Genomic DNA, 26,820 nt, shown 5'->3' with positions numbered 1-26,820 from the left:
AAAATCTGAAACACATTGTGACTCATTCAGTTTTTAATTTGCTGCAGCAGCATTAACTTTAAAACATACTAGTATGCACATTCATTCGTTCGTTCGTTCGTTCGTTCGTTCGTTCGTTCTTTCGTTCATTCATTTATTCTGTAATTTGAGAAAACTTTAAAATATTGTATAACAACCGAATTAATTTGGTCAGTTAATGTTCCTTTGCTCCAAAATACGTCCATACTGAAGCAAATTCTTTTTTCTTTTCTTCCTTTCCTTTTCTTTTCTTTTCTTTTCTGCATTAGTTAATGAACGCAGTTCTACAGTTTTAAAAAATTAACCATGAAGGAGCTCCTGGGTAATAGCTGATAAATGCTGATGTATGTATTTTGCTTGTCTGACTGAACCATGTATGGCTGGTGTTAACCACAGAGGGCGTATTAAGTGTCTGTGGGCCATGGAGGCATTCTACATAAGTCATGAGCTTCTTCCAAGTCTGATCCATTTCTCTAGCAGGCAGGTTTGCTTGTGGTTGTCTGTCAAAAAGATGTTAGGTGATGGACTGTTAATTTTCACAAGCTTCACTAAACAAAGATAGGATGTGTGGGAGTACACGCGCAACTACCAGTCACATTTTTCTATGTTTTCATTCCATACAAACATGCTGCTGTTAACTGAAATGTTGTCTTTTAAGTGGAATTATTCATAGTCAGCACTTAGCCTGTAATTTAATGTTAATTATTATCCAAGAAACTAACAGGCCTGAGCAAAAAAAAAAAACTTTATAAGCACTAATTAGGGAACACAGTCTTGGCTGAAATAACTCCTCAATCTGAAAGTCTGGAAACTCACTAATAACTGCTGGACTAAGTCAGTTGGCTGCAGAAGCCAGATGTAGTTATTGTCACTTAAACAGTGCCAGGACACTGCACTGTTTAGACTTCACACACCTGAGTCCTCTCAACATAATTTACCATGTCTTCTCTTCGCCTGAGTCCAAAGACAAACAGTGTTGTATTTCCATTTAATGGAGCCCCAGGGTTTAATCATGGGTCACATAATCCACTTCTCATTTGCATTGCTTTGTAGAGGAAAGCACTAACCGGCAGAGAAGAAAAACTACTTCCCTCAAGTCATTTTTGCTTTGACCTGTAATTGAATGGAACAAAATCTGCTTAGACTGTCCGCCTGTGTTTACATGTGCAAGCGTGCCGTTAAAAGAGCACATGTTCTAGTTTCCATTTAGTGACTGTGAAACAATTTGTCTTATTAATAGTGTGAAAGTGGGAAGTATTGACCCATGTTCTTAAAATTACCAGTCGGGTCAGGCGTCGTCTCCCAATGCAGGTCTCCGTCTTTGTCCCTGATCCAGCCGCAAAGACCGTCATCAAAGGAGCAGCTCAGATACCCTGACTCTAAATAGAACAACACATTTTAGTGGCATGGAGGGAAAACACATACATGGACTTAGATCTGCTCTCTTGCTGTGGCTCTCCAGCATCAGAGAGAAGAGGCTCCCTCTGATTAAATGAAGATGAACTTATGTTACAATTCATGAAGAAAATAAAATCAAGTGAAAAAGGAATAGCTTAAATCTTAAGTAAGAAAACATTTATCTGAAAGATGAAATAATATGTAAGTGGCATAAATTTCTGATGTTGGTCTGTTAGTGTGATATTTGTGATATAAACCTAGCAGAGCTCTTAGATTCAAAGACTCTGGTCAACTAGTCCAGAGCAGAGTCCAGACTAAACATGGAGAAGCAGCATTTAGCTGTTATGCTGCAAACAAGTGGAAGAAACTGCCACTGGAGATTAAATTTTCACCAAATGTAGACATTTTTAAATCCAGGTTAAAAACATTTCTTTTCTCATGCGCCTATGCATGAAATCTGCATGTTAACTTTTTAACTTATCTTGCTTTTAATCATTTTAATGTAATTTATTATTTTATTGTGATTATGTGATGCTGCCTTTTACTATTTCTAAATATCTGTAATGCCTTTGTTTTTTGTAAAGCACTTTGAATTGTCCTGTACATGAAATGTACTAAACAAATAAACTGCCTTGCCTTGCCTAGTGTTTGTTTATTCTATGTAAATTACTTACTGTAAACATGACAGACACTATGATAATACATTATTATTACAATCTGAAGTAATAATTTTCCAGTGACCGATGATTTCTTTCCTAGTGGTGGTGTTGAGATAATAATATGAAGGCAATGGTTTAAATTATGCACTGCTGTACAAATTGCTTCATAGATAAGAATATTATCCTCCATTTTTTTTGGTATCAGTGGAAAAACAAAACCCCCTTTCAGTTCATTTTCTGTAATGCCAATGAAAATGCCTTCTCTTTTGGCACACCATAAAATAATGCAATAGGAAACAAAACAAACACAAAACCAAATCATTAGGTGATTTAATCTGCGTACCGTTCGTATCAATAAATCACACTGAACAAACATGACAGAGAATGCCATCTTTTCACGAGAGCTTGCTCTTCTTATTGTCGGGAATTTTGCAGCTTTGAGCAGAAAACTGATGTTATCTCCAAATGATTCAATAATCATTCAAGCAGTCAGGAAAGCACATTGTAAGAAGTGGAATACTTTGGCAGTGCATTCTAAACACTGAGCCATTATTTAAACTGATACATCCAGATGTCACGTGTCGCCAAAACACAGCCAGTCACTGTGATCCCTCCACCTCAACAACAGCACTGCAGGAGCTGATTGTCTGTTTCATTTTGCTCATGGCTCATGTTGCTTATCTGTCACCATTTGAGCCCAAAGAAGAGGTTGTGTCTGTCACATGCATATTATTTACCTGGGTCATCCTTGGCTTCATCTGCTGTGTTGCCGAGCTCAATGTCAAAGTCTGTGTCGAGGACAGTGTTGTGGTCGTGGTTTCGAGGGACTGAGGAGAGAGACACAGGTTTAGATAAAGGATTAACTAAGCTATTATATTTGTTCACTGTTATCTTCTTGGGGCTGTTGTACGGCTTTGTTTCATTGCTCAACAAAGGACTTTGCAAGGATGAATCTATTCCATGGTTTAGTGCCTGCATACCCAGGGCACGGTATATTTGGAAAGAAATATGTGAAGGACCGTAGCGATCTGAATTGAGAAAACCCATGAGAACACCACAAGTTGGATGCAACAAGGAAAAGGGCTATGGTCCATGTGATGCAGCATCAGAGCAAATTTTGCTGCAATGCAACTGGGAGATCACTACATGCACACTCACACAGAGAGCACAGCCGGGCTCAAAATAGCCTTTATCCTTCACCATTGGGGTCACACTTCACAAAATACTGCAGGCCAAGCTGTGTTATTAAAGGTCAACTGTGTTCTGCTTATAAAAGTTTTTTTCTTTTTTTTCTAATTCAAAAACCTTTTGTAACAAGTAATCTTTTGACCCTGTTCTTTCACAGAATAAATAATGTTCTCCTAAAGGGGAAAAAAAAGTAAAAAATATGTAGAGCTAACATAATATATTCATTCATTTTATTCATATTAACTTTACAATGAATCTCAGGTAAATTTGATGAGACAATTTACAAATAAACCTGTTGCCAGTATTTTTGTGTTGTATTTCCCTGAGGAAAGAACACTTGAACTGTCAACCAAACAGAATCCCCAACATGTGCCACTTCCAGTCAGGCTGGACGGTGAAAGGGCCTATCCTCATGCCGGGTCACGACCACCTGGCAGAGTGCAGTAGTCTGTCAGTCGGAGGAATCTGAGAGTAGGGAGGTCATGCACACACCATGCCCTCCAGCAATTCCTGGAATCCAGGTCTCTGCATGTGTTTGTCTGTGTTTGTGTGTCGGGATCTGGACTTGTACCCCCTCCCTGATAATTGAATGTGATAGAATAGTACACATCTGCACTGTTCAAAAGAAAAAGCCATGCTCCTTTTAAGACAAAGCCCTGATTACCCTGTGAGATTCACTCAACTCTCAGATTTTACACTGTGCATGTAAATGTTAGAGGTGGGTTTAAATAAAGGAAATTTACACAGAAATTAAACATAAATGAAAATGTAAAAAATTAAAGCAAAGGATGAAGACTATTTAAGTAAATCAATTGAGAAAATGATGTAGTTTAACACAGAACGTAAATACAGCAGTACAATATTTCACTTAATGAGACGTTTTATAATTTTTATGATAAATTTCTACATTATTACATCCTGTCATGGAAAATCTAGTTTAATTTATTGATTGATTATGTTTTTTGCTTGATTTTGGCAGGTCCTGAGTACAATAAATTCTCAAATCCTACTATTTGCAAAAGGAAGATGGTGAAAAATTGTAAAGAATTTTCTTCTCTGATTGGCTGCATGGGTTTACACTGAGAGGAAATGAAAAAACTGAGCTGTCTTTGACTACAGCACTAGAGACACAGCCGAGGCACTACTCACCACATGAGACATTTACAAATTTTAATCACTAATTACTTGAGTAATCACTTCGTGACATCTCTCTTCCATCCCCACATCGTCTTCAAATCATCTTTAGGAAGCTCTGGTTGGTAGAACTGCTCTGCCAGGGAGCAAAATATTAGACTGATGTCTCCCCCAAGCAGTGCAGACAGGTGTTAATGTAATCTTCTCCCCGCATCCTTTTTCTAATTAAGGGTTGCCATCTGGCAAGAGAAGGAACCACAGTTTCTCGCTTCTTATTTCTGTACTTAGCTGTTGAATGTCATCATGCATGTGCAAAGGGCTTAATGCTAAGCTTCGTTTACAGCTACATATGTTTTAGCACTTCCTGTTGGAGCTGTTGTTGTTTGTAAAAGCCATCTATTTTTGGACAGGTTGCTAGTTCAGCCATGCACTCACACTTCTTCCAGTGGGTTGATTGTGTATTACAGTAAATACGTCTTGAGACATCTCTTATTTCTTTAAATTTTGCTTCCAAGAGGCAAGACTTGGAAAAAATCCAGCAAAGACCTGACACAGGACATGAAAGATTCATCTGGACCTTCAGCTGATCCATCCTCAGTTTATTCAAAACTCATAAGTTTGGTCTTCATGGAAGGGTGGCTGTCAAGTAGCAATAGTGGAGGGAAACAAGGAGGAAAGAGAGACTGATGAGGTATGATAAATGACACAAGAACTGGACTGAATAATCAGTATTAACAGTATAGAGTGATGAAGAGGCTAGACCTCGACATTCTGGAGAATTTTTCCTGAATTTTTTTTTTTGAAGCAAGTTAAGAAATCTCATCTCAGAAGGTTTAGGCTGTGTTGACGAGTAAAGGTGATCAAATTAAATATTGATTTTCTAGCTTGTCAGAACTGTACAATTCTTTTTTTCTTTTTCCTCGGTATTATGTTTGAATACCGAACTGATGCAACTATTTCCTGTTTCCTGGCAACATATAATGCAAAGCAATGTACAGGTATGTCATTTTTTGGAAATATGACTTGTTTCTAGTATCAAGGATAAAAGATAAACATACTTTAGTTTGTTTTGTTTTTTTTGTGGCTAAAACATATATTGGACAGAAAAAATATATATTTTGCCATCTGCAAATATTTCCTGACTTTGATATTTTGTGTCACTTATATGATCAATTAAATTATGCAAGTGAAGAAATTATAAAAAAAATAAAAAACAGGATACTGCAGATTTTAGCATTCGGCAGATTCTGGAACAGTAAGCTTGTGTAAATTTTATATACATTTTTTCCTTCCAGATCACAGTCACTGTAGCAGAGAATTATCTCCATCTCCAGTTCTGAAAAACTATGTGTTAACCTGCCGAAAAATATATTCAATAAATAAATCAGCTGAACGCTGCTGGCTTAATGAGCCTGCAGGGATTATCATAATGAAATGCTTTCCTGTTTTGAAAAGTCCTTGGCCTTAACAGTGTTGGAAGAGAACAGAGGATAAATAGTTTTGATTACCATTTCACCAAAGTGGGAGATACAATTTCAGCCTTCTTTGATTATTTGGAATCCACTTATTTTATTCAGTTTTGATCATGAACATCCAACTAAAATGAAGACAGATGATGTACTTTGAATGAATTTGCCTTCAGAGTTATGCCTGACAAGAAAATTGTGACATGTGGATAAACAGGAGTCTGGCTGAGTACCAGGCTACTTTATAGGTGCGATTACTAAAGCTAATTACCGTAGTTACCTTGAATATGAAAGTAATTTCTTTCATTATATCTCTATCATGCTGCAATTTGTGGGTTTGTGCAGGTGGATTCAATTAATTTATCGCCTTGAATTCTCAAATGTTAAGTATTTTAGTTGGTAACTTTGTGGCTCTGCCAGGTGTGCTTGCTACAGAAAATACTAAATACTAAAAAACCCTTGATGTTTTTCTGCCATCGCATCAGCTGATTGATTGATATAGAGACTCAACCTCCAGGTGTATGCTGTTTCGTCGGCCATTTTCTGGCCATACTTGGCTGGCTTCATTGCCATGTACTACCAAAAACTGCAGCGCCCTTTATATGGCACCATGCAGACATCCTCGCCGGGACTGAAGATCAGGGGGAGCCGGGTAGTCCAGCGAGTCCACATTTAGCATATGGCAACCCGCTAGTCTTCTCCCCAGTGCCACTGTCTAGAAAGCTGGTCATCAAAACATTGGACTCCACAGAGTAGGCTAATCATTTTGACTGACATGGTCACCCAGAAGGTTTGTTGGCCTGTCTGATCATCCCACAGGACTACAGACTGCCTCACTGTGGCAACTGTATACGCCAGCCAACAACAGGAAACCAACACAGGAATGCATGGTGGTGGCAAAAAATGTCCCTCCAGCTGGCGACTGTCCTCCTTGCATGCAGGTTTGTGTATTTGATGATCAGACTGCTCAGCTCCATAGTGAAGAATAAACTGAAGCTGTCAAGCAGTTGGGACCACGGCATAGCGGGTGGGTCCAGGTTTTATTCCTGTGCCCATAGGATTCCACTCGAGCACCACAGAATTTGTGGATGACCACTGGATTTCTCCATTTTTAGACCTCTAAGGCAAGTCAGGTTCTGTGGCTTCTTCATCGCTTTCAAGTCGCTGGTGCTGGAAAGACGATGAGTCAGCTCCCAACAGTATAGTCCTCATCTTTATTGGAAAAGAACATGTTCTTTAACTATTCTTAGAACGAAGAACTTGAATATGAACTTGTTCAAAATATGAGTCTCTGCCTACATTTACCTGCAGCTACACTTACTTCACACTACGTTACCCACGATGCAATGAGCACTCAAGCTTAACAAACCAGAAACCTGCACTTGCTCTAAAACAGGAAGTGTAGGTGAAAAGAGGCACAGCAGAAGAACCATGCACTTCAGACACCTTGTCTTCTTTTGATTATTTACAGGAATGTTACGTACTGTCTGAAAATTAAATATTTTTGAATGATTTCTGCCTGTGCTTAAAAAATAAGTCAGAACGTCAGCTTCATCAACTTCTACTTTGACAACACTTGCAGAGTTGAAGTATTTGTCCACTGTAAAAAGATATCTCATAAAATATTATTGTTTTGTATTGCATTTTTTTTATTTATTTTCTTGGGTGGAGGCTTCAGATAAGCCAGATTGGCTTTTTGCCTCTTCCTGCACTTCACCTTTAAGTGTTTATTTCTGTGAACTTGATGTATTTTTATTGTGTGCAAAAAAACTAAACAAAACTAAAAGTAATACATTTCTGCATTTTTTCACGCTTTAATATTTAGGGAAGAGGTAATCTAAAAATAGCTGATAAAAAATTAACTTCTTTTTGTCCTTTTTTGTGTGATAGAATTTAAGGTCTAGTTTAATGTCTGTTATAATTGATTTCATTGCCAGACACAACACTTATTTTTCTTTCTTAATTCCAGTCTTTCTCTCTCACTTACAACCTAAAAGAAAGATGAACTGAACTTTCAACTAGTTCAAAACTGAAATGGTGAACGGTGAATGTGAACTATTAATTTTAAATTGTGAGAATTGAACTTTAAACTAGTTCATGAGAAGCATGCACAGCAAGTATATCCCAGCCCTCTTTACACACCCACACAAACCTAAAGCTGAGAAGCTTGGGTGGAAAGCAGAGGATGGGGGGTAGAGCTCAAGCCCTCCTTAGCAGATAAAGTGGGTATTTTCCCTGCTCAGTATATTTTGTGAAACGGATGTCACCCGGAAGGGGACTCCTCAAGCATAAAATGAAAGCCCCTGGCCTCAAATGAAGTCGACAAATGAGGAAATGCTTGTTTTATATTCGATTGTGATCAAGAATAGTGATTTAATGGGGTTTCAATGTGCACATTTGAGGCAAATGGGGTGTAATATAGCCCACGTTGTTTACAATTGCCTTAACCCCTCACCTTTAAAAGGGTGGATAAAAGATATAAAATGATCACACATAAGTGCATGTACATTTTTCATGTGTATTTTTCTTTTTCTTTTTTTTTTTTGCCTATTTACCACATAAATGACTCAAAATGACTGGTAATGTTGGTACATGTCTATGTCATATTGATACGTGTATATATGTGAAAATGTCTGCTTTATTTTATGAACTTGTTTTGCCAAATGCTTAAAGACATTGTTGATATTTATAGAGACACACTGACTCAATTAAGATTGGGTTCATCTGTGTCTGTAACGCAAATTATTCAATTATGTTTGTGAAACGAGGCCAACAGCTAGAATGAAAAGAAATCATGCCTGTGTCTAGACCAGTGACTCTTAAACTGGGGGGGGGGGGGGGGGGGCATGGTGTGGGAAAATGTAGCAGAGGAACTGATGCTTTGACAACTTGAGCTCTTGGAAGACAAAGAAGAAAAATTGTGGAGTAACTGTGGAATTGCATTAGAGTTCAGCGTTTACTGGACAAAACCGTCATAGAACCATCACCAAACTGACCAGGACCTCCTGGTGGAGATGGGACTATCCCCAACCCTAACCCGATTTTAGAAAAAGTAGACAGTGAGGTGTGAATCTATCTTTTTCTACAGAGCTGCACTATATGGAAGTGCAGGGAGAATAAGGCAAACTGTTAACACTCACTGTGAACATCTCCTCTCTGTTTCGTGACCTCCTTCTGGATGGTGTTGTCTATGGGTGTGACTGGTGGTGGTGGTGGTGGTGGTGGGGGTTGTCTGGTGGGAACTTTTGGCTTTGGTGGGATGTAGGGTTTGCGTGTGGGTATTGATGGCTTTCTGGTGGGGACAAAGGGCTTTCTGGTGGGAACTGCTGGCTTGCGTGGAGCTGGGGTGATCCTTCTTGGGGGCAGTGGCGCTTTGGTTGTAGTCGTGGTTGGAACTTTGGGGATGATGGGAAAGACTTTCTTTGGAGTCACTGGTGGGCGGACAGTGGTGGTCCTCCTGTGATCCTTATCTGGGATGTAGTTGAAATGATTTGGAGGTAGTTTACCCGGTCTCGGGGGATCAATAACCACCTTTGGAATAGCTGAAATCATAAGAGAATGCAGATGAAGAAGAGAAATATGAGCACTTAAGACTTAATGAGGCATGGAATTGCAGACTAAGTGCAATGATTAGCCTGACTTTTACAGAGGAGGGTTTTATTTCATCCACTGAGACTTCTCCTGATATCTGTTAACTAAGCATTAGGGCTTTAAAACAAATTGGATGTCTCAAATCTCACTGAGGCAGAAGTTCGCTATTGGAAAAAAAGAGGTCACAATCACTCAGTGGTATTGAGTAAAATATAGCTTCTTGATTAAAAACTAAACCAAACAGCTGACTTTTAGCAAATATTTGCTCTTCTGAAATGACAATTGCCTTTTAAGAGCATTATTTTTCTCATGTGGTCATCCTGATTAGTAAGTCTTTGTGTGCTCACAGCCAGAGGCATTGCAGCATCAAACTTAAGCTGCTCTGAGAGTGTGAAATGATTTCTGTGCTCAGGCTGCTGTGCCCCTGAGATCATCCTTGCTGATGAAATCAAAGTTACTCCTCCTTTTCTTTTGTTCCTCCATTCATTGTTCAGGCCAGGAGGAGACACAGGGATTGGGGGTTGGGGCTTCTGGTCGTGAGGGTTCCATGAGAGAGGAATGAATGTGGATAAAGGCAAGTGGTTTGAACTTGGTGATTCCCTCCTCATGTTGCAAGCCACTTTGATATATGATACATATTGCAACTCGACTCTCAGAGCATTTTTTTCTCACACCCTTTGGACAAGTGACAGGGTGAATTAGTCTCCTCTTTGCTCTTTGGACCTTTGGATGATTAAATAAATGTGCAAAGTCATTTCTTTTTCACTGAGCTGCTGTAAAAACTACAGTCGTGCTGCTTAATGGACTGCTTGTCAGTGAGTAAAAAGAGACAAACCACCAGAAATATTTCACATTTGATGAGGCCTTTAGGCTGATTAAAAAGGCCACATGGCAAAACATGAAGTCACTCTTGGAGCATGTGACAGAGCTGAAGGGTGATTTTAGTAATGACTGACAGCCAATACAATGAAAGGAATTTCAGTACTGGCAGTGCTTGCAAAGCTATTCCTCCCTTTCTCTTGCTTCCTTAGCTTTAAAAAAAATACAGGCAAAGAAAACAAAAATGTGAGGCCCCACTTTCTCTTTGCAAAAGTGAACACGGAGCCAGTGTTTTGTTCCTTGGTCTTACGTTTACAGTCGTGTCCCATCCCCCTGTAGCCGTCTTTGCATTTGCACTTGTATGAGCCTGCCGTGTTGTAGCAGGTGGCAAAGCTGCTGCAGTGGCTCTGACCTACAGAGCACTCATCCACATCTGAAAGATAATAGAAACATAAAAACATTCAGCTACAGGGTGCAAGTGGAAAAAGCTTCAGACATAACATCACAATATCAAAGGCTAATTGCTTTATATGTGCTTGAAGGAAGACTGTAGGTTTACATCCCTCAAGCAAAAGCACTTCAGAAAATAATGGGGCTCCTTTTATGAATGCCCAGGCAAAATTATTATGAGGGTAGTGTGGGAAAAATCCTCTGATACAGAAATGCAGTCATTTAAGCATCATCAGAGAAAAGAATTACTTTAACTACATTAGGTTAACTTCGTTATGATTGTTTAAAAAAAAATTTCCCCTTAAATTTATGGACATGCCTTGATTTAGATGACCCCTCAGCTTTTTTATCCTGTAGTCTGGCTTCATGAGTCTACCAACCTCTTTATTATAAATAATGTAATTCTGGAACATTACTACATTTTTTGTATTTGTTAAAAAAAAAGCTTTTTTTCATTTTTCTTTTTCTTTAACTGAAAGATGTAGAAGATGTTGCACAATGTAATGGAATAATGACACCCTCATTGCAAGCCTTGCTTTCACTCTGCAATTCTATGGAAATTAAGTTGAGGTTTTATAGGAGAAAGATTTAGCTGCATGTGCTTAGCCAAACATGAGCTCCTTTTTTCTGTCTAATAATTTTCACAATAATGGTGGAATTTTTTTATTTTGTAAAAACTAGATTAGATAAACATGTCACCAACCGGGTTCACCACAGACCATGTGCTGCAGAAATTCTATCTGCCCTCAAGTTTGCTTTATGGATTAAATGAACAAAAGAAATCACGCGTTTTAATCCTAAAGTTTTTTCTGGCATATCTACATTACACTGTTTTCAGTGAACATGCCCTGTTGTCTTTCATTTCCAAAGAGGTGTTGGTTCTTCCTGAGTCCGGTTACACCTTAGGTTTCTTCTCTCCACACTATCACGCTTGCAAAAAAAGAATCCTGGCATTTCTCTTAATGTGGCAAGAAATTGCATTTGCTGTTAAAATTGCACTATTTATTTTTAATTAAATTGCAAAAATAATTTGCTGCCATATCTTGCTGATAGTTGTTTTGTACAAGGCAATAGATTAAAAAAACTGGAAGTGATCCAGTTTCTGTGACACGGGCATACCGCTTAGAAATGCAATGACAAATGTTCCTTAACATTTAGTCTAAGTAATATAAACACAAAAGCAAAAATTATCCAGTGTTGTACTAATATATAAAGGAAGGTGTTACTATTCATAAATTAATTTGTAAGCAGGACTGACAAATATCTATGGGACACTTCTCTGAAATGTAGAGGTCTGAAACTATTGCAGTTACCATTAAATAAAAATACTAATGTAAAGTACAATTCTGTTAACACTGCAATTTAATTACTTCCACCACTGGCTGGCACTATTGCTCAAGGACAAACTAACAAACAAAACATATTTTGAGGATGACATCACTGATTTAGTTTGATTTTAAATAGTGTGTTAAAGTAAAGAGTCCAAAGCTGTTCCTGCAGCACTGCTAATAAGTACATGTACATGCTGTACAAGTCTCCTAAATATCTTGACACATCTCTGATATTTGTAAGTTTTATCTCCACAAATCTTACTGTTACATTACCTATGCACTGATATTTTCCATTGATGTATTGCAGGTCAAATCCTTCGTGGCACTTGCAAATGTAGCTACCAAATGTATTGATGCATTTCCTGAACCTGGGACACACAGCTATGCCTGCTGCACATTCATCCACATCTGCAGGAGACAGAGAATAAAAACGACCCAGATTTTTACAAAAAAGGAAATTAGCATACACATTAATTAACATGATGCATTCACCTACTTTGCTAAAATGTCCTTGTATATAGCTGTTTACAATCAAGTAAAAGAATGTCATGCAAAACTTTAAGATTAAAAAAGGCGGTGTACTTCAAAACTTATTAAATGCTGCTGTGTAGCAACAAACATTTCACCTTCCCTAGTTTGCATTATTTTATGAACTAATAATTTTCTTTAGTGTACACAACAAAGTAAGCACTACCTTGTTTCATTATTTAAAGACTTTCTCTAACTGATCCTGTTGATCACCTGAGTATGTGGGCATCAGTATTCAGACCAAAGATTATTCTCTGATGTGCCTTAAAAACAGCTGAGCCACTGTGGTGCCACAGGGATTGTTGTTTAAGAGCATCCTAAAAACAACTAAGACACCTGAATGCTCTGAGAAAACAAGCAAGCGTATAAGCCAACCTCTCAGCGACATCAGCTAGGCCCCTTATCCCAAAACTGCTCCAATGGAGCTGCATAATGGCCAATAGCTGCAAGGGGTCATGGTATTATACATCTACTGCTACTGTTGTTTATTCTGTTTCAAATCGTGACATATGCACTTTGAATGTGAATACAAATGTGTTGTCTTTAAAAAAAGAAAAAACATATTTCTTTATAAAGTTTGGAAGTTCTTTTTTGTTCTCTGTAGCAAATCACTGAGCACTAAACTGAACATTTAATCACAGAGTTCCATATATATGAGCAATAGCAGCCTTTCAAATCGTATTTTGCTTAACAACTTCTGTGATACATTAAACATCTTCTTTTATAAGCAACATTAAATTATGAGACTGTCCTATTCTGCAATAACACTAATATTCAGGGGGTTTTATTGGATTTTAGCAGAGCATAAATAAGTCAGTACAAATGGCAAATCATCCCTCTTTTAAGATCCCTGGTGCAAATGCTTTAAGGAAATATTGTATGACTGATGTCTGCCCTCTTTTAGAAACCTCACCCCACCATTAACCAACCAGCAGTTAAGTGGGAGGATAACTGGAACAACCCAGACTGTGTTAAAACCTGACACAGGTTAACAGCCTTAACCGATGGTAAATGTTTTAGATCAGCTGAAAGGCTTTGCTACCTAAAAAGAACTGTTTAAGTTCAAAATTGATTTATTTCTGTTATTTTCTTCTTTTTTTGTTTTGTTTGCTAAAGCAGTCATATCTGATTATAAATCAGCAAACTTATTGGCTGACAAAAACCCAGACAACTTTAAAACAGTTGCTCATGGATGAGTGGTAGTGCAGCTCAGTTTTCTGTCCTGTGGAGATATATTAAGACTGGGACGCACCCACGCAAGTTCTTCCATCCGGAGCCAGCTGTAGCCCAGGCGACGGACACTGACATCGGACCTCTCCTTTCAGCACCTCACAGCCGTACTGGCAGTTGGCCATACTGCAAGAGCGAGCATCTGATGGAAAAGAAACACAGCAGCACGTATGAACTCATGCTGTTGCCACAAGGGAATTCAAAGAAGAACAGTTTATACTGCTATCACCCTCACTTTTTGTCCTCACATCAGCACGAACATTCCTTATCCTCCTGCCAATTTGTAAGAGCCAAGCCAGTCGCCTGCCTTTTCTGATATTAGCCAGCTTGACCCCAGGGTGCAGCCAAAAGAACAGCACACACTCTGCCATTATTAGATTCCTCTGCTGTGCAGTTGCTGTGTGCTCACACCTTAGTTCAAGCAATTCTCCTTCAACCTCTTTGATCCTTTTCTACACTCAAAGACAATAATCCATCTCTCCAATATCGAAGTGGCAGCGCACAGGGCTGCTGCTGTTGAGCCACGCTGAGAAGATCAAGACTACAAAATAATAATATAATGGAAAAGATTTTATTCAGCCTCTCTTGATAAATTCAGACCTAAAAAAAAGGAAATTAAAAGCAGGGCTCATGCTGCTGCAGTTACTTCAACAGCTTCAGGCTCCCAAGAGTAGAGTTTGATGACTGAGGCGGTCTGGGCTGATTAAATGCCACAGTGGTCCATTGATCACAGCAGCAGCAAGGGAGAAAAGAGGAGCAGTAAAGTGGTTAACACCATCATGCTATCATAACAAAACAATCCCTACAATAATTTAAGTTTGCCTCAAGTGGTATGCAATTCAGGATTTAAAAGGGGAACAATGAATTTTTGCCTGATATAAAACAGCTAATTAAAATGAGGTAGCAGGACTCCCGCTGTCCTCAAGTGGAAACGTGTGGAGAAAATAGTTATCAGGTGGGAAACATAATTTACAGGGAGACGTGCACAGGCATCAGCTCACATTATGTGGAATTGCTGAAGGCGTCCAATAAAAGCAGCACATTCACTCAAGGGTCTAAAGATTGCATTTCTTTCATATTTTTTCAATTTAACCCAAATAGTGCTCTACACAGAGTTTTATTTTATGAAGTACAGCTACAACAATGAAGCAGACCAACAAGGGACTTTAATCAAAACACTCTGTCAAAGGATTGAGAAGCTGCTGTCAGAGGTACTAACACAAGTGGGAAAATTTTATAACAGAGCATATGTCATCAACATTGCCTCCTGGAACTAAGATGAATACACTTGAATACTGAGGTAAAGAAAGCCTCAGCACACAAAGCCCACAAAGCAAAGGAGAGGTTATGAAAATAATATAAGAGAAAACAGATACCCACATTTCAGACAGCAAACCATGTGTGCAGCCTTGAGCGTGTGCATTTGAGATACTCACTTCCACAGGTCCCATCAGGCATCAGCATGTAGCCATTTAAGCAGTAGCACTTGTAACTCCCGTAGGTATTCATGCACCTGTGTTTACAGGGCCTCGGCTTCAGCCCACATTCATTCAGGTCTGCAGACAGAGAGAGAAAACATGAGTGGACAGCAGAACACAGAGAGAGGAGGTTAGTCAAGAGGGCAAAGGTGTCGAGGTCAGTCACGTCGAACTTCACCCGTGCATTAGTGTGAGAGGTGACATGGAGGTCCATCTGTCTACACAGGCCTTAATGTGTGTGCTTTGGAAGAGGTGGGAGGGGGCATCTTGGAGGAAATGAAGTGTTGCCATGTTCTAACAGGCCCTGAACTCCCATCTTTGATGATTTACCAGGAAGCCAGTGTCAGCTGTTAACCCTCCCACCACCTGTAAGTGATAAAAGATGCTATTATACTCTGACTCACCACGGCTTCATCAGGTTGCAGCTTCGCTCTGACAGATAAGTCCACTGTTGCTGAGCAGATGTAGGAGAAGAGAAATCTCACTAACAACAGCCCAGGAAAATCAGATTAGAGGACAATGCTGTCAGAGTTTACAGTAGGGAGGATTCATGGGGCAAAGAAATATGCTGTGAATGCAACACCTGTCAAATGTTTATTCAAATTCACGGTGCGCTTTCCACAGAGTGGAGATTTTGACTTGTCACACGCAGGTCTAACTAATGATATTGCTAACGTCTTCTTTCCATTCATATCTTTAAACCAAGGGCCATGATGTTGTTTATGTAAACTCCTTGAGATGACTCCAAAATGTAACAGAGCTCTCATTAATTGTATTAATTACACTTCAGTACTTCCTACATGTCATAGCTTGTGTCCATTTACATGCTTCTGCTGGAGGGCTCTAGCTTTATTCAGTGTTAAAGTCAGTACCTGCTAAAAAGTGTCATAATGCAAAAACAGCTAAACTTTTATATGTCTAAGCTATTCACAGAATTTATAGAAAAAGTTGATGTACTCCGTAGTGTCTGTATTCCATTAATTTTCTCTGCAGCCTCCTGATGTTTGTCATGCCCAATCACTGGCATTTTTAAAGCATTAAAAATCCCTTTCCATCCTGTTTTTTATGCATGTTTTTAACTTGTGCATGTCTGAAAAACTTGCTATGTTTGACTTTAGTCTGAGGCATGCACAGCACATCCATTTACTGAAAGGATCCGGTCCTCTGCTGACACTAAAACTTGTGGCAGAAGTAAATGTCAGATATTTTTAGAGAGTACATACTTCAGCCTAATACATGGGACGGATGAATTGTGTTTTCATCTTGCAGGACTAGCTTTTCTAGTGCATTATTTTTTTCTTTGATGGTCTCACAAAAGACAGGAAAACTGGTGCCGCCATCATTTGTTTTAATGTAACAGCATCTAATATTTACAGTAGGGTGTAGAGGATTGAAAGGCAATACATTATTATTATTAGATACACCAGTGCTGTTTGTGCTTGGTGAAATGTACTTATTTGAGATTTCTCTCTTGCTCTCAAAGTTGTGGTGACAAGCAACTAATTATTCCTGTTGCTGTGACTGAGCTGTACTTTTGTGCATCTGGACAATCTGAACACATTCAATAATTCATATAAGCCGGTTTGGATTCTTTTTGCACTCTAACTTTAAAGAATAGATGGATTATAGAGTAGCCTGCAGTTATGCAATACTGATAGAGGCAGGAGGGGATTTCATTTCAGGTTTTTTCCCCCTAAAGCAATCTTTAAGATTAAGTTTTCTCATAGAGGATGTAGTGCCGCTGTTCTTCCTTTCACAGAGTTGAAGGGAACTTGCTGGTAAAGCATGTTCATGCTGAGCCACACCGGCCTTTTCAATCATGCTTACAGCTATTCTCAAAAGAAGCTAGACTATATTTGTAAATGTGTTACATTTATTTCTAATGTTGTGTAGTAAAAGCAGCAGTAAATCTTCTTTAGTTGAATATTGCGGTGATCTAAATGCAGTTGTGAAGGTGGGTAAGCTCAGGGAAAGACAAGACATTGGCCTAGAATTTTTATTCTTTCACCTAAATGTTATTACACTAATATAATGTGACTACTTGTTTACTGCCATTGGCCAGCTTTAACTAACTCAAGCTGACTAAATGTATCGAATTATTGCAATATTTAACATTTGAACAAATTTTGTTTAGTGTTATTTGATGTTTGAAGTAAATGAATGTTCTAAATAATTTAAAGTGACTTTAGACTTCACATCATTGCATCACTGATATAGTAAGGCAGTATTACACCATAATGTCCCACAGCTATATTGGTCAAATATAAGAATTTTGCAATAAAAACTCAAAAACTGTGAAAACAGCTCAGGCAACAAAATCCCCTTTTTAAAACTGTAGCATGTCTGCATTTTGTAGTGCACGCTCAAAATATTTCAAACGGTATTTGCAATTTTTCTTTGCTAATTTAACTTGCTCAAATTTTGCTTGTTGTAAAACTGTCTTAAATATAATATCACAGCCCTATTACATGTTCAAAAATGCTTATAAGGAGGTAAAATGTGTTAAAACATGGAATGCCATGCCAAAAAAATTAATTCAATATTAAAAAAAAGTCCTATCTGCCCTTATATTGTGCAGTATTTTTCACTTTAGTTGCAGCAAGATCCATGGTTGGATTTAGATTTTAATATAAATTTGGCTGAATATATATATATATATATATATATATATATATATATATATATATATATATATATATATATATATATATATATATATATACACACATAAACTTAGTAGCTGTATCATGTCAGCTGAATGTTTCCCAGTTTAAAACAACAGGTGATTAACACTCCTAAAATCTCTGTGTCCACACTTTTATTGATACGCTGCTGCATTTCAGATGTGCTGATAATCATACCTATTACTCACTTTCTTGTGAGCCTGGAATGAATATATATACAGCTCTATTTATTTTCCCTGTCTAGTCTATAGTAATTCAGAATGAGTAAAGTCAAAGACAACTTAAAACAAATTGTACCTGAGTCTGCAAATACTAATGGAAACAATATGAACTATATGACAATCAATTTGTATCTGAGATACAGCCGTAGCATCATAACTGGACTTCATCTGACGGTACAGAACAGGGAGACTTATCTTGGCCTGCTGTGACTTTAAATGATGCCATGTTTAGCTCCATGGACACATGACTGGGTGAATGCTTTGAGAGCCACATACCTCCAACATTTAAAGACTCAGTGGTTTAATTTGGATGAATGATGAAGCAGATGTACAGACTGTATACCACAGACTCCATTTTTCTAATTATAGGAGCTTGTGATCTACTAAAGCCAAGCTGGCTGAGTGATCAGTGGATGTGACGAGGATTTGAGTGACCCCTTGTTAAACCATGTGACACAGGATTAAAGTAATGTTCCATTACTATAAATTCTTGAGGACATATAGGGGTCAGTTCGTGAATGCGGTTGTTCCAAGAGAGCCACTATATGAAATATTTATAGCGCTACTTTCACTCACTTGATAATGGAGGATAATTGAAGACCCATGACTGTAAAGTGAGATGAGAAGTGACATTCTACTACATGTGGACATGTCAAGCAAGTTAGCTTTTAGTCACATCGATATGAAATCTAAAATTACTCTGAAAATCAACAGACACATTTTGTTTCCTGATTCAAATCCCACTGACTGTTTTTGTGCACCTGTTGGAGTTCACTTTATGGACGTAGGCATTTTTATTTGAATATCTTGTTGAAAAAGGTAACCTTCCTGCACTAAAATGAGTCATTCTTAATTAAATCCATCACTCTTAATCAAATCAATCTAACAACATTGTTCAATATTGTCAGAATAAAGCCTGTAGCTTAACAAAATGAATTCTACAACTTTACAACTGTTTCACTCTCAGAAAATAACATCCTTCCCACTTTCCAGTGCATACATGTTTTTTCCTTCTTCTTTCGCAGTGAAGAACTGGCATCCTCATTACTGCAATAACAGCAAACCATTGTGACACTGTCCACTGGCATTCACAGAAAATATGTGTGTGTTGAATTAGCTCTTGAAAGTGCCTTTGTGTGTAACACAATCAGTTAATTTAACATTCTCAATTTTGTAGTGTTGGTGGCAGAGAAAGAGGTTTCCACTTGATAGCTGCACTGAAAAACATCTTAGAAATATAAATGAGGGATTATTGAAATAGTCATATTCTCAGACAGTGGTAGATGTAAGCATCAGCACAAGCCAGACACAAAACGCAGCCAGGCTCTCATCTATGGGAAAAAGAAAAAAAGAAATAAACCAGACGGAGAGAGGACAAATAATACGGGAAGGACACAGATGGATGGGAAGACTGAGCGATAACAGACAGATATGACCACCAAATGACATTTTGAAAAGGCCCCAGGAGTGAAAAAATCTGTATGAAAGCAGAGGTGGAAAGTCCCTCTGGGGTGTTCACTGTACGGTAAATGAACTGCTGAGACACATCTGAGGTGATGCAAAGTGGAGTGATTTATTGGGTCAGATCCACTGAGGTATGCTATGCTCCATTCCCGACACGCTTCTATCACTGACAGAGAGATTAGCAGGAAGTGCTGTCTTGGTGATTCGCTTGTCTTTCAAAAAAGAGAATGCTGGTTTGTTAAAACTGCAGGGCTCATTCGAGTTGCATTGGTGGAGCCATTAATGCTGAACCATGTCATTGATATTTCAAAAAGGAAAGAGGAGCTCTTTGGCCCAGGTGCTAAAAAAATGCCAAGAAAAATAAAAAAAAAGAAGGAGACAATGCAAAAAAAGAGAATATCATGACAGCTCTTCTGTTGTAAGGGTAGGAAGAGAGAAAGAAAAGAACATACTGGTAAAATTGTGACATGCTTGGTATTCATGCTGGCTATTTGACTGTAAAGCTGTAGCTTAGGTGGCATTTCATCTGCCATGGATGACAGAAAGAGGCAAAGAAATAGCCAAAAGTGACATTCATTCGTCCTCTGGGGATAGGACACACCATGCATGTTGCCAAGGTGCAGAGGTGAAGCTGCTGAGGGGAGGTTGATTGAAGAATCTCACCCTCCGTCACTACTCCCACTGGTTGATGATCCACGGGAACAAAGATAGGAAGGTGACTGGCCCACACTGGTGGGGTTAAATAGCCCAGCGCCTCTTCTTTAAACAAAAGAAAATGGATTAGAGGTGATCAGGGTAATGGAAGAGATGGGAGGGGTGGATGTTTGATTGACATAAAGTGGTAAGAAGGTGGGTAATAAGTAAAAAGAAAAGAGACAGAGATGCATGGAGAATGAAAAGGAAAAACAAATGGATTAGAACACCTCACCACACCACATTCCTGGAAAGTAAAGAGGTACGTTATGCAGCAAAGAGGATTACACTTGTGGGAATTAGACTGGAGCTGAGCAAGTCAGCTGAGTCAGAAAAAAAGAGAACACATGAGAAAAACAGCAACAGCGTTTTTGTGTCACCGCGCTTTCTGCCCTCGTTTCGTGCCTTCACTCTTCTTCTGTCATGAGGATGAAATAGGATGTGGGGGAATTATAGTATCTCAAAGATCCAGACGGTCACTTCTCAATATGTGGTTGGACTTTTCAAATGAGACAGGAGTTACCATGTAAACAGGCAAATCATTGCTGCACTACAAACACTCCAACCTCAGGAATTTCAGCCCATCCCCTTTGCATCTAACCATTTATCAGTCAAGCGACCTTTCCTACAGCACTAAACTAACAGCACCTTTTGTTATGGGACAGGGAGATGATACAGCTGACTCTTACTGGTTTGCATACTAGTTTGCAAATAGATAAAAAAAAATAAAAATAAATAAAAAATAGAAGTTTAAACTATAAAGCAACACAGTACCTAAGGTGGAACACAGTTTATCATCAACAATAACTCAACAATAATGTATAAATAGAAATATATGTATATATATATATATATATATATATATATATATATATATATATGTACATATATCCCCTTTGAAGATAATATCTCACACACATCTAATCTAATACCAACAAAATGCCAAATCCAATTTTCTCCTGTTGATATTCATTCTTATTTAGAGGTTCAAGTGTTGCCAGATGTGCCAGTCGCAGATGAACATCTGAAACTTGATTGATACCTAGTTGACAAACATATCAGAAAGCGATTCTGGAGCTAGCAGTGATTCCACATTTTCAGAATCTAGAATCCAACTCCATCGTCCAGGATGACAACAATCTCCCACAGAAACAGGTTCACAGTTGCCTCCAGAATTTGGGAGTGGAGAGAATGGAATGACCTGGCATGGGTCCAAACCTCAAACCAGTTGAATACTTGTGGAATCAATTTGGATGGGCTGTACATGAAGGGTGACCAAGAAAACCTCTTTGAGTGAAAGAAAAGTGTAGATAGAGTAGCAAGTATAGTGGCAATTAAAGAAATGCATGAATAAATAAAATAGTCACCATGTATTTGTGTATATATGCATGCTGTATATATATATATATATATATGCATTGTGTATGTATGTATGTATACATATATAGATATTCAATGTGGAAATAAAATCATCAAAAAAGATGATGGGAACTTTTAAAATTGGATGTCATGGAAAAATATAATGAGATGGAGATGCCAAGCTCTGGAAGTATATGGATCTACCACACCTGACTGAGGTCCCTTCCAGTGTAAAAAGTGTAAAAAAAAAAGGAGCCAATTTGTGTGTGTATGCATATCTTTTTCTGTTTTACTATGTGAGAATGCAATTGTCCAAGCCATCAAGCAACTCAAAATAAGAATCAATACAAACAAGACTGAAGCATACAAACTACATGGAATGGCTCACACAGTCCACTTTGAATTTACACAGAAAATCAGATGTGATTCAAACTGAATTAACATTAACTGAACATTGAAGTATGTTTTTAATCTGCTATTGAAATAGTAGAGACTGATGATATTTGTGAAAGAATATATTACTGTTTCACCTCAGCTAATGAAATTAATCTACTTTGGCTTGTTTGTAGACAAATAATCAGCTGAATTTACTCAAAGCAAGTTTCTGTTTATATTGTGATAACACTGTTATGGTGCCTACATTAAAATTACTGCAATAATTTTTTGAACAGTGTTAATTAACAATTCTATGCTGTAGGATACAGATGCTTTTACATTGTTCAGACTCTTTCTTTCTTTCTTTCTTTCTCAGGAAAGTGTAGGAGACAAAGAGGTTTTATAGGAACATGCCCCAATAAGCAGATTCTACAGGATTATTTGATAGGATCTGGACAAAGGTCCATATAAAAGAAACACCCTCAAGGAATTGGCAGAATGTTGACCTAATCAGTGAATAATCCCTAAGCAGCAAAGTGCTGAGATTACAGGCCTCTCTGGTCTATATCCATGTCACACATTTTTGGCCTTCTCTGTATTTTTATAGGCTGCAAGCAAACGTCTGATATAACAGTAATGGCACTTAATGCAGGGCTACTGCCAGTCTGTTTTATACTGCATCACTCTTTTATCTGTTCAGCCTTGAAAGCATCTTCCCTTGCTTCATCTCTGTAATGAAAATGTATAGTTTTTCCAATTACAATAACTTCCCAGTTTTGGGTGCAGAGTATTTCAATTTTAACATCCTATTTAGTAGAATTTGTTGTCATGCATACAAAGAGTTTTGACACACTTCAGATTATACACCTTTTTTCTAACTTCAGACCCACTACAACAAGGATTCAGTGTATTTTCTTCCTTATATTGCTCTACAAACACAGAGTACAAAATATAAAGCTATCCTGGGTGAGAAGATTTTGTAGAATGTATCTTGCAGTGCACTTGAGGTTTACAAAAAAAATACTGCAATGATCTTAATTTATGCCCATATATTTCTATAAAAGTCAAAGAAAACATACCTTCTTTGATAAGAAGTAATAACCTCAAACAATCTAAGAAAGGTTATTCCAGCTGACACCTCTCCCCCTCTTTCTCTCTCTTTTATGGTGTTTTATGGTGAAATAAAAAAAAGTGAATCAATCATAAAACGAGTTTAAAACATAATGTGCAGCTTTGTACGGTCAAATTTTGCTTGATGTCCCCTTGTTGACCTTGTTTGAACAGGAAGCAAAGAAAATAAACAAGTTTTGCATGATTAGATAATAACTAAAAGAAAATATACAGTATGATGATATGCATGAAATGATTTAAATACTTGCAGCTGTTAACAGCAGAAAGCCAGGAAGACTACCATTGCCAAGAGAGGGATTGATTCCTAAACCAACACCCTTTTGTGGAGATAAAGAAGTGAAAGATCCACATACTAGGTCACATTCTAAAAACAGACATAGACATAAATTTGTATATGCACTTCAGCAGTGCTAATCTAACATTCTTGAAGCCGCATTAATCATACGTCTGGCTGACAGACGAGGCCCAACAGAAGAAAGTAGCATCTGGAGACTGTACAGCTGTATGCTGAGACATTATTCCTCCAGCAAAATCTTTTAATAGTGTCTTAACAGCAGGTCAGCTATACGTAATTAAATCCACCTGCATGAAATAACCATCTTATTAAAATGATGGGATCAGCGGGTGGAGTGTGCTGCCAAACTGTTACTCAGATTATCCCCATAATGAGTTTATTTGTGCAGCAGTAGCATATTCATCTATCCTCTCCATAGTGAACCACAGAGACAATTCTCCTCAGCACCGGGGGACAGGCACCTCCTAAAAATGATAGATATTCTGATAGAAGGGATTATTATTCTTGACAGAGGAGCACCTGTCAATGTAAGGATGAAAATGATTAGTCTTTCAAACTGTAATCTATTCAAGGGAGATTAAGCTTTTTTTGTACAGGAACAGCAATGAAAGCGAATTAACTACTTAAGAGAAATTATGTGGCAGGTGCGAAGAGATGGTGGTGAAAATAACCCTGTAATGCTTGAAGTGTAAAGTGAATCTCTCATAAGATCAGTGGCTAATAAACGTTAGAAAGTGGAATACATGACTTTGACTCTGAGAGAAATCAATACCGTGTGTGTTATGATATTGTTTAGTGTAAACATAAACTCTTCCTCTATGGTTTGTTCCACAAAAGCAGTGTTTCAGAGGGGCTAACAGGCTTGTGTCCTAAACTCCATCCACAACTACAAAGCAGGAAGAACGTGTGTCCGTTTGTGTGTGCATTTACAATATCTGTATGAGAAGTTTGTGTGCACTTGTTTTATATCACAAACTGTTCTTTTTCTCGTCTTTAATTTCGGGAGGTGGGTGGAGGTGGATGCTGGATATATTGTGTCTGTCACTTTTATCATTAGTTTTTTAATTATACTACTGAGTCATTTTACACATGGCAAATCTACTTTGTTTTATTTGAACAAGAAACTGATCATTTTGTTACAAAAGATAAACTCCTTTTCTCTCACTTTCTGAACACTATTAGTTACCTATCCCTTACACAATGAAATGATTCACTTCATTTATGAAAACTAAATGAATAACTCTCTCCTAATACTTTAATTAATATTTGATTTCCAAAAAAATAAATAATATCTTTTTCCAAGCTGAAAATTCCTATTTTTTATTGATTGTTAAAGGCAAAAGCATTCAGCCATTACAAAAAAAAAAACAACAACAAAAAACCAAGATATAATTAACCCATATAAGGAATATTTCTCAGCATTATCTATAAAATTAATTACACAAGACAAAGAGGAATAGACAGTGAGGCCCTGAAGAAGTGATGTGTGACAAATTAATAGACCAGTGTATTAATGAGCCAGCTGACCATGTTTTCTGCAGTGCTGTGTTTTTTTATCTACTTGGGCCTGTTAAATACAACTAGCAATAACATTGAGCCTTAAAGAGTGATCATTACCAAACAATTATTCTCTTTCTTATGCATCTGGCTAAACTGCAGATGTAAATGTAAATGTTTGAGAATGAAATTGTTATTCAAGTGGCCAGTTTGCCGTATAGAAGTGTAAGTATTTTTGTTATGTATGCTAAATTTGTTCTCTGGGTACTGAAAGCTTTGTTGTAAATGGCAATATTGCTTGAACAAGGGCTGCTGAGTACTACTGACCTCCAAAGAGACAGACCCTGAGGAAGACAGGAGGACTAGAATTGGGTGAGTCATAATATGTCTTTAAAACAGAAATAATTCTTAAATGGGAAGTGAAAATGTGCTCAAGATTAAGAGCTGCTATGCTTCTTGCATTTCTCCATTAGGAACTGGGACCACATGCGATGATCATCAATTTTTCGTGACTGGAAGACTTTTGGACTCATACATATTACTGGCTTGTTGGAAGAATCCATGCAGCACATGCAGCAAGTTTTTCTGTGGAATTTTTAATATTGTCTTTTAGGTACCATCTCACTATAGAACACATACAATGGCTGAAGGAGCTTTAATCAGCAGAAGTTTAGTTTGTTTTTAAATATCTTATCCATTCAGTTCTAGTTTTGTGGGCTATATCTTCACATTTATGGAGATCAAATTTTAATTCAAAATTCAAATGATAAAAAGTCACTATGATTTAATTATATATAATATATAAGTATGAATAACTGTGGAGTTTGCAGCGGTCTATCAGCTCCACTGGTTATAGTTGATATAGAGCTTCCTGGTGAAGATTTTTTACAGATTGTAAACTGATTTAAAAGCTATCAGGATCACAATTTGACCTATATCAGTATATGGGTCAGAGAAGCAGCTCTGGGTGACATATACCCCCAACCCTCCAGTTGTCTCCCCAAGATGAATGCAACAGCAATATGAATACATCAGAGTGCCTCTAAACACAGTCCACCTGGAACATCAAGGGTAAACTTCAAATCAATATTCAACAGAGACTGCATTTAAATGAGAAAATCTAATCTCTGGTGTCTGTATAATGAAAGTGGCTTCCATAGCATGGGCTAGCTCAAAACAGGCACCAAGTTTATCACTACCTATACAGGCTGAAAAGTCATGTAAAGCATCTGGATCATGCTGAAATCAACTGATGAATACACAGTCTCATAGTGAAAGGTCTTCAATTGTGTTTGTCAGAAAATTCTGTTTTAATAGTAAACAGCAAAGTTCATTGCAAGTGCAAAAAGGGATGCAGATCCTTTTTTCTTCTCCTCTTTGTTGCAGATTAAGACAAAATAGAGCCGTCTGGCTGGGCAGACAGGAGCCACCTTTAGCCTCAAAATGCAGGATGAGTCACTCGGAACATTCCGGAAAGGATTTCAACAACCCCTCCTCCCTCCTTGTTTTTAATTACACACTATCCTATTCCTGTCTTAGGGCGTGAATTCCACAGGTATTTTCAAGCTGCTTGGATGCACACCAACTTACAGCTAACTGGGAAGCTTTAATGCTTTTCAACATGTCCAAACTGCCAAGCACTCAAGCACCCAGTTCACACGTACTGGTGAAGACACTTTAAATAAGTTACCCTAGATTAGTAATTGAGATATTATCTTCACAGGGGAGGATGCACTCCAGGAACAATCAACATTGCTTGCTCTTACTTCCATTTAAGCTGAATCAGCGTTCTCTCTCCACCTCTTCCCCTG

General features: G+C 37.9%; 1 protein-coding gene across 4 annotated transcripts in view; it reads right to left on the bottom strand.

The window, feature by feature from the left end:
• Positions 1-26,820, bottom strand: part of npnta (nephronectin a) — a 49,640-nt gene that overhangs the window by 2,509 nt on the left and 20,311 nt on the right. For 2 of the 4 annotated variants that reach the window (XM_041983913.1, XM_041983914.1), the window contains 8 exons: positions 20,323-20,418; positions 15,249-15,368; positions 13,835-13,954; positions 12,328-12,462; positions 10,584-10,706; positions 9,004-9,405; positions 2,813-2,902; positions 1,299-1,397 (listed from right to left, as the gene is read on the bottom strand). In XM_041983913.1, coding sequence (XP_041839847.1) covers positions 1,299-1,397; positions 2,813-2,902; positions 9,004-9,405; positions 10,584-10,706; positions 12,328-12,462; positions 13,835-13,954; positions 15,249-15,368; positions 20,323-20,418 — 1,185 coding nt within the window. The remainder of the gene's footprint in view (positions 1-1,298; positions 1,398-2,812; positions 2,903-9,003; positions 9,406-10,583; positions 10,707-12,327; positions 12,463-13,834; positions 13,955-15,248; positions 15,369-20,322; positions 20,419-26,820) is intronic. The other 2 variants (XM_041983915.1, XM_041983916.1) reach the window with 1 other exon arrangement.

Source organism: Melanotaenia boesemani, chromosome 4 (assembly GCF_017639745.1).
Source record: "Melanotaenia boesemani isolate fMelBoe1 chromosome 4, fMelBoe1.pri, whole genome shotgun sequence".
NCBI classification, from domain to species: domain Eukaryota; kingdom Metazoa; phylum Chordata; class Actinopteri; order Atheriniformes; family Melanotaeniidae; genus Melanotaenia; species Melanotaenia boesemani.
Note: the sequence above shows the minus strand (reverse complement) of the source record. Positions and strands in the feature narration are given on the sequence as shown.